The 15,022-nt window shown below is 33.7% G+C and overlaps 1 protein-coding gene across 11 annotated transcripts in view; it reads left to right on the forward strand.

Annotated features, from left to right (window-relative positions):
• The window catches only part of ADGB (androglobin), a 103,454-nt gene that overhangs the window by 59,246 nt on the left and 29,186 nt on the right, over nucleotides 1-15,022 (forward strand). For all 11 annotated transcript variants that reach the window (XR_014953808.1, XR_014953809.1, XM_085575371.1 and 8 more), the window contains 7 exons: nucleotides 729-831; nucleotides 1,945-2,077; nucleotides 3,553-3,667; nucleotides 5,092-5,259; nucleotides 7,217-7,355; nucleotides 12,625-12,813; nucleotides 14,159-14,252. Coding sequence is in view for 9 of the 11 variants with exons in the window: in XM_085575371.1 (XP_085431497.1) it covers nucleotides 729-831; nucleotides 1,945-2,077; nucleotides 3,553-3,667; nucleotides 5,092-5,259; nucleotides 7,217-7,355; nucleotides 12,625-12,813; nucleotides 14,159-14,252 (941 nt within the window). In the remaining 2 variants the exon portion in view is untranslated. The remainder of the gene's footprint in view (nucleotides 1-728; nucleotides 832-1,944; nucleotides 2,078-3,552; nucleotides 3,668-5,091; nucleotides 5,260-7,216; nucleotides 7,356-12,624; nucleotides 12,814-14,158; nucleotides 14,253-15,022) is intronic.

Consider the following 15,022-nt stretch of genomic DNA (forward strand, 5'->3'; position numbering starts at 1 on the left):
AACATTGAAAGAGATGATATGCTTACAGTATTAGGTAAATTCTGTATCATGCATATAAAATAACATTTTTTCATATTATGATAGGAAGATAAATATACAAAAAAAAAAAAAAAAAAGGATTTATGTAACTCTGGAATATCCAGGAAGACCTTTAATAGTTCTGAAGAAAGCTCATTCACCCTTAGATTTTGAAGAATTACTAGGAAAAATACAATCATTTTACAGCTTCTAATATTAGCATAGGAATAATGTATTAAGAGAGAAAGATCTTGTCCTCATAGAGATTTGTAGGAGAAAAACGCCTTTATAAGGGAGGATCACTCATATCTACAAATTCAGAGTATTTACGTCATTCAAGCTTTCTGTAATTAATTAGAATCAGAAAGTTGCAGCAAAACCCAAAATTATTGGTATTCTGTTAATTGTTATTTGACAAGTAAAAGTACTGCATTTAGGTACATATGATCAGTATAAAAGTAGATATATTCTAATGCAAAAAAAGTTCTGTTTCCTTTTATCTCATAACTGAACACTATTATACCTGCAGCATGAAGCTTTGGGTTTGAATGACATGTTTGAAATTTGGAAGAAGTAGCGACAATTAATTGCTTACTTCCCATACCATAGCTCAGGTCACCATATCCAAAATCTTAGTTCTACTTTGTATGAAGCCAGTTGGGACAGCATTTAATGCAAATGAATGAACAAACGACCATTTTTCTATACAGTCTTCTGATGAGGAAGTCTTCTATTATTTACTTGTGGACAGTCTGATGCCCATTGAAATCCTGGTTAGCTTTTCTGCGTTAGTACGCTGGAATGTTACTGAAGGTAAGGCCAACACACAAAAGTACATGTCAGTGTTGTATTTTCCCATTCTTGAATATGTTTGTGTTGTTGTGTTTATCTGTTGTGTACTTGGGCACAGTTTGAGAGTTTAGCAATAGTTGGAAATAGTCAAATTGGTCTTAAGAAATATGCTGATATTCAAGCAATACTTCACCATTATTTCATATTGATGATGAACATTTTCATGAAAGAATCCTTCCCTTTTCTGTTTATTGTGATTTGCTGGAAGTTTTTAATCTGTATATTTCTGGAATGGATTTCCTTGTGTTTCTTATGTTTCTTTTCTACAAATTCCAGTCTTGCAAGCTACTTTATGCCTTAGCTGATCATCATGCAGCAAAACCAGCAATATAACAAAAGTAAATTTCTGAAATTATTTTTAAACTGGTACACAACAAGCTCTCAACCACCTTTAAGTTGTCTTTTCAAGACCTAACAACTTCAATGATTTAAATATTAATCCTTTCTATGTCATTAAAAACATAGAATGGTATTCAGGAGAGTTATGGCATTTTATGGTAGTTGGCTTAGGTTAATCAGATATTTAAACACTTGACATGGATGTGATTTAATGCATCTGGAGTAGAATAGAGAGAACCAAAAGAATGCTTTAAAAAAACAAACTGAACATTCTGTTAAAATAATTAAACTGTAAGCTATAAATGTAAATAAATATAATTTTAATGGCTATTTACTTAATTTGCATGTGGTCAGAAAGGATTGGTTTGGAGTTTTACAACAGCCTTAAGTGACTTTGAAGATGTCTGATGTGATACCTTAAGTTTTAATAAATACCTACTTTATTTCTTTAATACTGTCTAGCCTCTGTTCTAGGTAGCCTCTCAAGGCAGCAGATGTATACATCTCGGTAACATATTTTATAACCATTATTTTCTAGCAAATAGTACAAATGAGTCATGCTTTGTATCAGCAATGCATTTTAAGTGACTGATCTGATTTTTTCTGTGTTAGGAAAACCTAAATGAATATTTTAATGACTGTGAAGTAGCTACAGATTCTGCATAGATGTGTCTGAATGTTATTCACCCTCCCCATATTATGTGGGCTGTGCTTTGTTTTGTTTTCTTAACCTAGGTGCTAAAGAAGAATGTCCAACAGGTGTGCTGAGGGTTGAATATTTCTCTTGGAAATCTGTGACTCCTGGAGAACTTGTGTTAAAGATGCGTACATCTGCAACCAAAGCTACTGTGGTAAATCTTCCTGTTGGGTATGTGTGAGGCTTCATTTCTGTCCTGACTCTTTAGTTAAGGCTTGAAATGATTGTTTACACAGTAACCCAGTAAGATTTTATTTCCTAAAACATAAGTTTTGGGAATATCAGACTGCTGGATAGCTAGGATTTGGTAAGACTGCCAAATTACTGTGAATTTACCAACACTTCTATAAAAATTCTGAGTTCTTTACCCTTACTTAGGGGCTTTTAACAAGAAAAATCACACTGACTTGCTAAAAAATAGATATAAATTCCTACAAATTCCTACTTAAAAGTGTTTCTAACTAGAATGATTTGAAATGTTCCCTGGAATAGCAAGAAAAATAGCATTTTTACTGGAACTGTAAAAGCATGATCATACCATAGGTGGTTTCAATGCTTCTTGAAAAAGGATTTAAGAAATATGACAGGAGAAATTCTAACATTATCCATTAAGTCTTGCATATCTTCCCATTCATGTATTAATATGATTTTTTTTCTCTTTGTATGTAACTCTAAATATTTAGTGTGAGGCATTGGCCGATTATTTAAAAACAGAAATAGATAAAAAGAGGCCTTGATATGTTATTTTCTGAAAAGCTTTCTAGGGAAACCAGGAAAACAGTATCTTCATGTCACGTCATAAGCATAATATTCCTGTCTTATTAACTGAGGCCTTCTACTTTCTCAGAAAGAGAAAATCATCAGTTAAAATTCAAAGAGGTGAAGCAAAATGTACTTTTACAAAATTGAGTAAGATGATAAATAAATAGACATAGAAAGAAAATACCCCAGCTCTAGCATCCTGAAATTAAATCAAAGATCTTTAATATTGCTCTTTATTTGTTTAGATTCAGAATAAAACTGGAGTAGTTATTATTATGTTTATAGACATTCACATCTAGTTCTGGATTCCCACATATTTCCTCAGTGTAGTTTCTAAAATCTGTATCTCTCTGTACTGTAAGGGGGCCAAAAATATATATCTTTTTGCATCAGTAAATTTCAAAGCTAACAGAGATACAGAGATAATTTGAGATCAGCTCAAATTTATAAACTTCCCACCTTTGATTCTCTTTACTCCAGTCAGAGACAAGAGGCTTTCAGTCAGATTTAATTTATACAAGGTGTGGGAAACAAATGGGCTTATTGACCACTTCCCCACTTCATTCAAAAAGAAGTCACTTGGGAAGAATGGAAGGCATTCTCTTCCCACTGTCAGTGGCTAAGGAGCATTTAAATTTCAGTTGAAAGAAGATGTAATTAAAAACTACCAGTATGTCTGGGGGGCATGAACTCTTCTTTCTTACTCTTGCTGCTAGATCTCTAGTTAACGCATTGAAGCTGTGGCCTGGATAAGTGGCTTCACCTAAATACAATTCTGACAATGATACTACCAATGTGTGAAAGGAAAAGCTTAAGAACTGTTGCAATTTAAAAAAAAAAAAAAAAAAAAAAGAAAAGTTCTTTGGGTTTTTTCTTGATTTTAGGCGACACATCCTGCTCTTCACAGTAATTTGTCCCATAGGGCACCACATTCAGCTGTGTACCATGGTGCCATGTGTCTTTGGAGAAGAGGATGCTGTGATACCAGCTCTTCAGAAGGTATGCATAATGCCTAATCAAACATGGTAGTAGTTTTTCTGACTACTAATTAAAGTAAACTAGTATTGGATTTCCATTTAGAGGTATTCTATTCAATGGTATAGTATTAATTTTTAATATTAAACTGGTAAGGGCATAAAAGATATTGTTTTACAGCACAATAGGTACTGGATGCATATTGCAAAAATTCTTACATAAATATGTAAGTTAAAATTGGGTAGTATTGTGATTTACATAGAAGTACAGCATAAAATGTGGAAAATGCTCTTGTTGAAATATATGTCAGGGTAGGGTATAACTCAGTCTTTGAGGCAGGTCATAAAATACATGTATAAATATTAACTAATATTAAAAAATACCTGCCTGTTTGAATAAAACCTCACATCAGTGAAGTATGTTTGATCCCATGAGATCGCATATTACTCACCAGGTCCGAGAGCAGCTTTTATTTATAAAATGAGCAATTTAATCAAACTTCTCATAGCTGAGATAAGAAGCCCAGGGGAGAATTTACTACAGCTTTTTTTGTTCCTTGTCTGTAGTCCAGACAGACACCGCTGTCATCCATATTTTCCAAGTTACTCTAGCAAGCAGTAGGCCCAAATAGTTGTTGAAGTCCCTGAGGGGAGGGAATATATTTTCTAGAGAACATTAATGCAAAAACGTTTTAAAAGATGAGTGTAACAATAAATGTATATAGTAGTGTAGATTCTATGTTCTGAGAATAGAACACTAAAACAGCTTGTGCAAATTTATCACATTTATTGTGGTAAAGAAGTTGAAATATTTTGAATGATGCAACTTCTTATATCTTGTGGCTGTACTGTCCCCTTACTGTCAATTTTTGGATGAAAAGCTATTTCTCATAAAGGAAATCAGAATTTTTTCCTTGGGTTTTCCATATACTTCTTTTTGAAACAACTTCTCTGCAGGCTGTCATTTACAGGAAAGCATCCACATTCTTGCATAGAAATCCTGATGAAGAATGATGCTTTAGGCAGTATATATTTCACCATTGCTTTCAGCAGACTACTAATACTAATTTGGCCTTACATAACAGAAGATGCTGAGGACTTCAGCTGTCACTATTATCACTGCAGTAGAAAATCTCTATATGGATCTTATTTTTGATTAAATTTCTTAGGACTAATGGTATAGGAAAAATAAAACAATGACTAGATATATCTTATGGTGCCTATTATTTATTTCACTGGCTAAAATCAGTGTGAAGTTGATATGCTTTTGAATATCAGAGACATAATAGATTTTACAGTTTGTAATATTAAGAACAACTGAATGAATTCCAAAAGTTTTATACTTAATCACAGAACAAAAGCTTGTATTCTGTCATGGCCTAGAAAGAAAACCAAAGAAAGTCTTAAAGCGATCTTTCTCACAATGGTTGCTTTTTTCTCTTTCCTCAGGAGAGCTCTCGATTTATAGAACAGGCTACAACTATCCTGAGAGCTGTTGGAAATGTGATAAATAATTACAGCAGTAAGGATGAGCTTCCTAAAGCCTTGAAGGAATTGGAAGTAGCTTATTGTCCTCCTGGGCTCCATGATAGTAAAACAGCTGAAGAAAACAGAAAGGTGAGCAAATAGTTTGAACGAACATGTATCTAAAAGCTACAGAAGCTGGATAACTGCTTAACACTGTCATTATCCTCTTCAAAACAATGCCTGTGCACTTAACAAGGACCACCTGCATGCTGTGAATATGGCATTCATTGTAAAGTGTAACCCCAAATGACATAACTTGCGACTGTATAATAATTATATTCTTTTAAGAAGAAAAATTTCAGTGCGCACAGAGTAGCAGATTCTAAATTGAGTCTATTTTTGTCAATCTAGTTTAGCATACTTTGGGGCAGAAAGCATGAGCTGTGTTTATATTACAATTTCATTTTGAATTTGAAAGATACTTCCTGAAATGCAGAAAAGTCTAATGGTTGCTTTCTATGCCTAATGTTGATGAAACAGGAAAACATTATTACAGCTTGTCTTTCTGAAGGCAGTAATGAGTTCTTTTGTTCACAGTATTCCAAGTTGGATTTCTCTGTTTCTTGAAACTACAGCATTCTTATTCAACTTTTTTGCTCTCTGCGAGCAATAAATTAAAGATACATGATGAAAACATTACACTTTTCTGATAGATATCTATGCTATAGCTTTCCAGTACTGTAAAAAGATAGCAACAAACCATTTTTGTAGAAGATACACGATTTTTTATGTGTATGCAAATTTTGATCATATTGCTATAATTTGATTTTTCTAGTCAGTATTCTATATATTCCAGATTATTTTTATCAAAGTACTAGAAAGCTCATGCAGTTTAGACTTTTTGTGTGTAGTTTAGAATACTGGAAAGAAAAAAGTGTTTAATATTTTTATAATCACTGAAATTAAAAATTACAACACTAGCACTTTTATACATGGGCTGGACACCAGCTCAAATTCACCAAAATAACAGAATTAATGAACAATTATTACAGGTGTATGACTCATGAAGGAGATAATTTACATACTAAGTCCACCAGGAAGAAAAAATTTTTTGAACTCAGGAATGGCATAAACAAATTTTAAATGTATATGCTCATGTGAAATATGTGCAAAACTTTGAGACCTTAAGAAAAATTCTGTAGTCATAAACACACATATTCCTTAATTTCTCCCCATCTAAGAAGACCAACGTATAGCTGAAAAAGAATAAAAAGACAGAAATTAGATAAATGAGAGGCACTGAGTGCCAGTGATTCAGGGATGAAAATATGGAAATTACCTGTCTTTAATACAAACTGTGAAAAATTGTTCTGAATACCAGAAAGGATCTACTATATTCTGTCTTCCCTAGTTTTACAATTTTAAAAATAAAGGACATGTTTATTAGTATTAAAATACATAAAATATGTTTCTGGAAAGCAGAAAAATCTGAAACCAAGGGCAAGGAAATAGAAAAATCTTGTCTTTTCCAGTAAGTTGTTAGTATGTTCTTTAACTCAGATTAAGAAGCAAGCTCTGTAAAGCACGCTCTAAAATTCCCATCTACTAGGAACGGGGGAGGAAAAGACTGGATTTCTGCCCTTTGAAGAAAAACAATTTGTCAAAGCATAAAAACAAAGCCAAATCTTCCCATGCTGTGGCACTTCCTAATCTCAAAAGGATTCCCAGTCCTTTCCTGTCTCTACTCTGAAACCTTGAGTTTAGAACTCCCATTGTCATTATAGCAATTATAATATGTTCTGTCCTCTGGTATGAGCCCATCAACCCCCTACACATAAACTAGGATGTTTCTGGGTGATGAACACACTGTAAAATGAATCCTATTTTATTATTTTTATAAGCCAGGCATGAAACAGGTGTTCTTTCTGTTGTTGTCTTGAAGCATTATAGTTCTGCAATTGGGATTAATTTTCAGATACAGTATTTGTTAGAGGAAGTTAAAGACTTCATTTATACATGGTAAGAGAAGAGGGGAAGCAGTTTTTGCAATAATAATGAGAAGCAATATAAATCATTCTTTGAATGCTTTTCTTCTTTCTGATTTTAGGCTTTCAATAATGCATTTTGGTGTTTGATCAAGTATGTATTAGACAAGAAGGATCTTTACAGATATAAATTTGCCTTCAGGTCCTTTACTTTGGATTTTAAAGACACTGATATTTCTGGGGATGACACTGTGTTTTCAGGTAATGTATTGATGTTGGTAATCGCCAACTCTTCTCTGTTTTTGTTTCTTCTTGTTTAAGTAGGCACAGTTAATTTTTAAGCCTTAGAGTTTTACTGTTGGCAGGACCTCTAAGGCTTATCTCAGAATAGAAATGACCCTTTTGTTTGTTACAAAAAGTCAGTATTGCAAGACATTAACACACATCTGCATTTTTTTACCTGTTGTACTGCATCTCATCACTTTCATTCAAATTTTCAGCTGAAAAGACAGTAAATGCCTATATTGTTAAGAAAATGAGAGTGAATGGAGACTCAAGTTAGTAGCTTCATTGAAAGTTCAGCTTTTTCTTAGTGTTGGGTTGAGAGCTTTTTGTTTGTTTTTTGGGGGAGGGGTATTTAAATTTTTGTTGTCTTGCTTGTTTTTTGAGTTTGTTATTTGGGTAGTTGTTGTGTTGCCTAGCTAATTGGCTGGCAAGTCATACCCATGTAGTGCCGACTACTTCTTCTCCTGCCTGTGGTCAGGATGTGCTGTGTGCCTGAGTATACTCTGGGAGGAACCATTGGAAGGCCAACATATTTATTACAAGCAGAGATAATTCTCTTCCCACTGTTTCTTTGCTTCATTTTTTTATGCAGGCTGGAGTTTTACAGTTAGAATTAAGTTTGCCTAGCAATCAAATATATGGCTCTTTTCCATTTTAGGACTTACCTTTCAGTCTCTGTAACATTTTAACCTATTAATGTTGGCATTTAATTTACCAATAAAAGCCTTATGTATATGGTTTCATATCACAACAGAAAAATAATTTATTTGATTGGTGGGATGAGACATGATCACCATTTTAAGGCTTTTTATGGGGACTTAGCTTTTTCTTTGTCTATTGTGAACTTATAGAATAAAGTGTTTTTACTTGATCAAACAAAATGAAACTAACTTTCTTTTGATTAGTCAGTTTATTCTGGAAAATTAGTATAAAAAACTGAATTCAAATGTAAACAAATATCTTTATTGACAGAATGTTGTAATACTTTTGTCCTTTTAAGAAAACACTTATAAGCATGTATACTCGTCTCTCTTTACTAGGAACTTTCCTCTGAATCTGAAGGTTATTCTTCCTGTGAGACGTCAGGTACTTTTCAGAGAATTGCATCCCATGACAAGAGTATGTTGCAAGGGTCAGCATATTGACATTTATCAAACCACTTAAAGTAAACAACACCTGTCACATTTTTAAAATATGACTGTGCTCCTGATTTCTGCTTTCCAAAAAAAGCCCCTTAAACACTTGTCAGCATTAGAAGACATTTTTTAAATAGATTTGAATAATTAGCACAGTTGACAGGTTGTAGCAAAAATCTCATATAATTACTAAAGTATAAGATCCACTGTGACAGAATAGTTTTTAGGAGTTGGGCAGTGAATCAAAAAAGTGGAATAAATATATGTAAAAAGAAAGTTCTGTTTCAGTTTTGTTTCTTCCAGTGTCCAATATATCCTTTTAAATTATTTGCTTTTCTAAAATTAAATTACAAGAGCTTCCTATTGCACTGGAAAGGTAAATGTTTCCCTTTTGTTTTATTGATATTGGACATTTTTTGACCTTTATTGGACATTTTGCCCTGCTTAATAAAGGTTTCTTTGGAGTAAATGAATGCTTTTGTTCAGGTTCCATCCAGAAACCTAAAGAAATAAAGAATAAAACCAAGTGAATTGTCAGGGAAAAAGAGGTAGGTAACAGGAAATACCAGTTGAAAACTGCATTCTAGAAAGGCCTCGAAGGATTGGCATCAGCTGAATGCCCTGCCCCCACATTAGCACTGCTGCATTGCTAGGGTAGTTGCTCAGGACCTGAGGTTATAATCCTTTGGAACCTAACAGACATCAATGTAAACTACCATAACTGATGAATGAAATATTTTTGTCATCTGGGTCTGCAAGTATATCAGGTCAAATATGAGCTTTTTTATTTGGAAACAGCACCTCCATTTTATATTGGCATATTAATTTTCCACTGTTTGCTGAATTAATCTCAAGATTTAGCATGGGCAAGGATATTATGATTTACTGCAGTTAGTCATCATGCCTACAAAGGTTTCTGAGAAGTCATCTTGAAAATGATCTAGTCATATTTATTTGACTGCCACGTATCATCCATCCCCAAGGAGCAATTAGTAGAAGAGCTACAAGAAACAAGTGGAAGACTGTGCCATGTGAACATATGAAAACAAACATGGAAGTATCTGGAGCTGAGTGCTTTCCCATAGCATGGCTCTTCTTTGCATTCTGGGAGGAGAGTGAATAAAGTTCTGCCCTGCAGAACTTTGGGCAATCATGAGGTACTGAATTTACAGAGGTATGTGATGTTTCCTGGGAAAGGAAGCATATCAGGATGCTGGCCTGCCCTCTGTTGCACATGTTCTTTGTTTACCTTGTCCTAGTTTCATTGGGCCCAATAGTGAGCCAGTGGAGGTCTGTGGTCCTGATTTTCAAGAGTCTCAATGACTTAACAGTTATTTAGACACATTTCAGGGGCTAAATTATTTTCTCATGGATAAATTCCAACTTTGAAGTTGGAAGTGGAGTGCCTTTTTGTGTACAGTTCTCTTAAAATCTTCTGGTCTGAAATTCTATCTAGAATTCAAGCTGTTCTTGATAAGTTTATCTTGACTGTGAAACTGTATTTGGAAAGTCCTGCTCAGTTTTTTTTCCGAACAAGCTTCTCTCTCCTCCAGAAACATAGATTAAGATGATTGATTATACAGTTGTGTTGTGTTGCATTGTGTGACTGAAAAGAGAATTCTGAACATTTGTTTTTTCTTGCACTTTAGATTTGAACTTGACTTCCAGTAAGTGGGGAGGAAGGGTTTGACATTATTTGGTTGAATATGTAAAATGCCTCTTGAGTACATGGAAAATACTCCTTTTTAAAAAAAAAATATTCCTGCATTGCCTTCAGGAACTGCAGTGATTTTATGGTGAACAGTGTCTAGCTAGGCTGCTTTGAAAGCTTTAGTTTTATTACTAGCACAGTGTCTTCTGATTAACAGCTAAGGTATGTCAGAGATTTTTGACAAATCTGTTTGCAATTATAATGTCAAATTTGAAGCATCCATTAGTTCAATAGTGATGGACTTACAGCATTCACTATTTCAAGATTGATTCAAAGCACTTCACAGTATACATTTCTCTGCTTATAAGAAAAAATATTAAGAAATGTTAAGTAGAAAAAGCTTTGAAAGATCAGAAAATTTAATTAAGACCTCATTTTGTCTTAAATGTTGCAAAGAAAATATTTTTGTTCTTATAACATTGTTTAAAAAATTTAGATCAAGAAAAACCTCCTTAGGAATATTTACTTTAGGAATATAAATACTCAAATGTTTGGGTTTTGGCCTGATCTGTGGTAACTTTTGACAGTTTCTATAAATTAGAATTTATTTTTGTGTGATATTCCATACAAATTTTTTATATTTCTGTTTTCAGAAACAGCTTAACATTTAACTAACTTTCTGTATATCCATATATTCTTTCTCCTCACAAATGAAATGTTTTATTTCTAGAGTTATAGGTATTTACTTCTAGTTATAGAGCATGCCAGTGGATGAAGTTTTTAGCTGGTTCACAGGGCAACACCATACCAATTCTTTTTGTATTTACTTTTCTGTTTTATTGATTCCTGCTCCATTTTAGGATATTGTTACCTAGGAGGTCAATCTGTGTATATGTGTGTTCACAGTTATACAATTGTTACTTTATAATACATTATTTTGCTGTATATGAGGAATTTAGGCTCTGCTGCAGAACTAATTTTTCTGAGCCAAAGCACGAGCTGAAAATCAAAGTCTATTTCCCTTCCATGAAGACAGTGATTAGTGGGTCAGAAGTCATCTTGCCACTGGGTTATTTAATTGTAAACTAGACAAGTTTGTAGATCGAACAAATTAATTTTGAAGTGTGTTACAGTGATGAATGAATGGGAGAACCAAAACCTTTCCAGAGATGCACAGACAGAACACATCTTAGAACATGTTAAATTCCAGTTAGATATTAGGAAAACTTTTTTCACTATGAGACCAGTCAAAAATTGGAAAAGAATGCTGCATTGTTATGGATGTATTAAAAAATGGACTGGACGTTTATTCAAGAGCAGGAGAAACCTGTTCTAAATTGATCGGGCTTTGGATGTGGGATTGGACCAGATGACCTTCAGTGGTCCACTCAAGTCTGTGTTATTCTGTGATTGAGTATATGTGTCTGTTTTATAAAAGTGGTTTTGCCATTCATATTGTTGACTTTTAATGTGTTTTCTAATGAAGTGGGGTTGTGTAATCTTCCAGTCCCCAAGCAATAAAGAGGCTTTCTAGGATTTGGAAATGCAATACTGACGAGAAATGATGGTTTGAGAACACAACCAGATTTAGCAATATTGAGTAAAAGTGATTGATTGAAATGTGTGATCTGGCTGATGAAAGCAATATTTTAAGATAGCTTGTTTGCCTGCAATGCTGTCTACATTTCTCAAGCAAATTCCTCTTCTTTTTGTTTATTGGTACTTCCTTTTGCAGCATTGTTTCCTTCCTATCACACTGTCTTGCTTCCTTTTTTTCGTATGTGTGCAGTCCCAAACTACCCCTCTGGCACTGGTCCCTGGGAGTGTTGCTCCCCAAACCCTTCCCTACGTCCTGGTGCTGATGGCTCCCAGGATGCTAATTTCTAGGCAACAGTGCCTTCAAAGACTTCTTTGCTAACCTGTCAATACCCACTGATTTCTGTTGCACTTTGAAACTCCTTGGTAACATAAAGTCAGATAAATGAACTCTCCCTTTATCATAGAATTTACTCTTATTCTGTAGCTCCTTTGTGAGGGTTAAGCAAAATGTTTTGAACAACACTGGTGTTGAAATTATTAGTTAATAAAATTATCAGATTGAGAGAAAAAAGTAATCAAAATCTTGTGAAGCTCTTTTAAGCTGTGCACAGAGTCAGGCTTTAGTGTATCAAATCCTCTTGGTTCATGTTTGGAAGAACATTTCGAAATTACGGTAGGAGATGTGATTTTTAAAAATGTCCTGCAGTAGCTGTCCATGGAGAGAAAAATTAAATTATTTTATGTTTGTAATTAGCAAAGTAGCTGGCATTTTGACTTTGTGTAATTATACAATATATTTTCTCCAACTTATGGTAAGAAAAAATTGCAAGAGTGATATTTTCATCATAGAAGATTTATGCTTGAAATCTGTCTCTTGCTGGTTTGTTTTTATTTTTTTTTCTTTTTAAATTTGTTACAGGCAGCAACAGGACTTCCAGCTTTGTTGATGTTACTCATTCTTCCAATCCTTCAGAGAGCAGTGAGGAGAAATCCCTTAGTAGTTGTGAGAATCAAACTCCCACATCTGAAGAAGAGGCAGCAGCTCTGAAAATTCAAGCCATCTGGCGAGGGACCTATATTAGGAAAATATTGAAGAGCAGAGAACCAGGTGTGTCATTTAAAAATGCCTTTCAAAAATGTTTCATACTTCATCTTATTAAAATCTTCACTGTAAAGAGTTTTTTACTAATTAATATCTAGGCAAAATTAACTGGAAGTAATGAAATAGAACTTGTAATTCTCTTAAGTACACCTAACCACCCAAGTTAGCACATATGATACGAAAAAGTATCTGAAAGATATACCTGCCTAGATTTGCATAGATACTAAACCAGAATTTTTATTAACATAGATTTAGGTCAGAGCTGGGCTAAATGTTAGGGTTTTTTTTCTGGAAATGTAAAGGAAATCATAAAAGCATAAAAGAACCTAAGTATTGTAATGAGTAATCAGTGGAACACACACAGTATCAGTGTAAATCTGTCTTCCAAAGACACTATACTGACACTATCCATCATTCTTGTGCATATAGATAGAGGAATCTTGCATAGCAGTTCAGGACTTGTAGCATATTTCCTATTCAGCAATTGTATTATCTCAACTGGAATACTGTGTCCAAGTGCAGTGTCCACTGTCCAGGAAGAAATAGAGATAACAACCACAAAATTCTGAGTGGAGTTGTAAGGATTGGGATTAAATATAGGCCCTGTACTTACAGGTTCTTAGTTTGTAATTTCAGAAAAACCAGATTAGAAAAGACTTTGCTATGATTTTAAGTGTCTTTAGGCTGATATCAAAAGGTTAACAAGAATATCTTTAGTCTGAGATTCCAAGTTTGTTGCTTGAATCCAGACACATTCAAGTTAGCAAAGTGACATTTATTTTTAAAAGGATAAGGTATGTACTGGAATAAACCAAGCTTTGTATTGTTCTACTGAAAACTTGAAAATTAGTCTAAGTCTTCATTGGTATTCTGTGTAGAGAAGCAGACACCTTGAGATGACAACACATCCTGTTATGTGAGGTATCCAACAAGGATGGAGTGAATTACCCATTGGAGCTGCCTAATTCTTTTCCTGTTAGCTACACAGATAGTTTAGGTGCACCCCTATTCCCTTCCTGGTATCTGCAGATGAAAGCTTCTGGGACTTAAATAGCATATTCTCTGAGGACAGAGATTGCCAAATATCACTACATGTTATAGAGAAAAAAATGTAAATTGGAGAAAATATTGATCACATAATTTTTGCGAGAAGTACAAAGATGGTGATGAATGGAATATACTCTGTCAAAGAAAAAGACATTTTCAGCTCAGTGAGACTTCTCCAAAACTCCTAATAAATAAGGCAATTTACTTGTGCAAGTGATTTTTTTCAGAAGTATTTGGCAGGTGTAAATTTAGAACAATAACAAAATTGGATGTTACATTTTATAACTTATTTTATTATCTCTAGGTACAAAAGAAAACACTGATGTTGAAGAAACTTTGGAAAACCTGTGGACTATGATTGAGTTAAATTTTGAACAGTGTGCTGTAACATTGTTAAGGTAATCATGGAATAAATCAAACTATTTTATTTCAGGCAGTTGTCATAAACTGTTTTTTCACAAAATAAGCATGGTAAAGAGCATTATTAGTGTCAAAATTGCAAAACCTGATGGAAGGGCTTAAATGTTTTTTACTAAATATATGCTCTGTATACTAAATATATGAAGCATATAGTAAATATATGCTGTGCTTTATTCTGTGTACCCTATATGAGTAAAATATAATTTTTAGATATGTTACCAATTTTTTCTGATTTTTTTAAATCTAAAATATTACCTTTGGCATGTATTTAATTTTTTTAGTATTTGGTAGGCTGATTCCATAAGTATAGAACTGATTCATTAGTTAAGCAGCTAACCACCTGATTTAAGGAATCTTTTTGATTTGTGCTATCTGTTAAGCAATCTTGATTGACAGTAGAAAGAAGATAACTTTACTATGTAATTGTACACAGTTTATCATCTCAATAGGGACTTTTTTGTTGCACTTGCTTGAAGTAGGTGCATTTCTAGGTAGTAGAAATGTAGTAGGTGTATTTGTATGCTTTCCCTGATATTTTATTACAGTTTTTGGAAAGATGACTATTCTAATTTCAGCAGTGTTCATTAAGTAATTTGCAAGCCTAATACTCTCTGGGAATCACATATTTCCATTAAGTCCTCAAAAAAACTTCCTGCAAGTGTTCACACAACTGATCTAGCAATAAATCACTTCTTCCAGGGGTGAGAAGTGAAAACTGGCAGTAATTACTGCCTGTGGGTATAAATCC

Source organism: Lonchura striata, chromosome 3 (genome assembly GCF_050655825.1).
Source record: "Lonchura striata isolate lonStrDom1 chromosome 3, ASM5065582v1, whole genome shotgun sequence".
In the NCBI taxonomy this organism is placed as follows: Eukaryota; Metazoa; Chordata; class Aves; order Passeriformes; family Estrildidae; genus Lonchura; species Lonchura striata.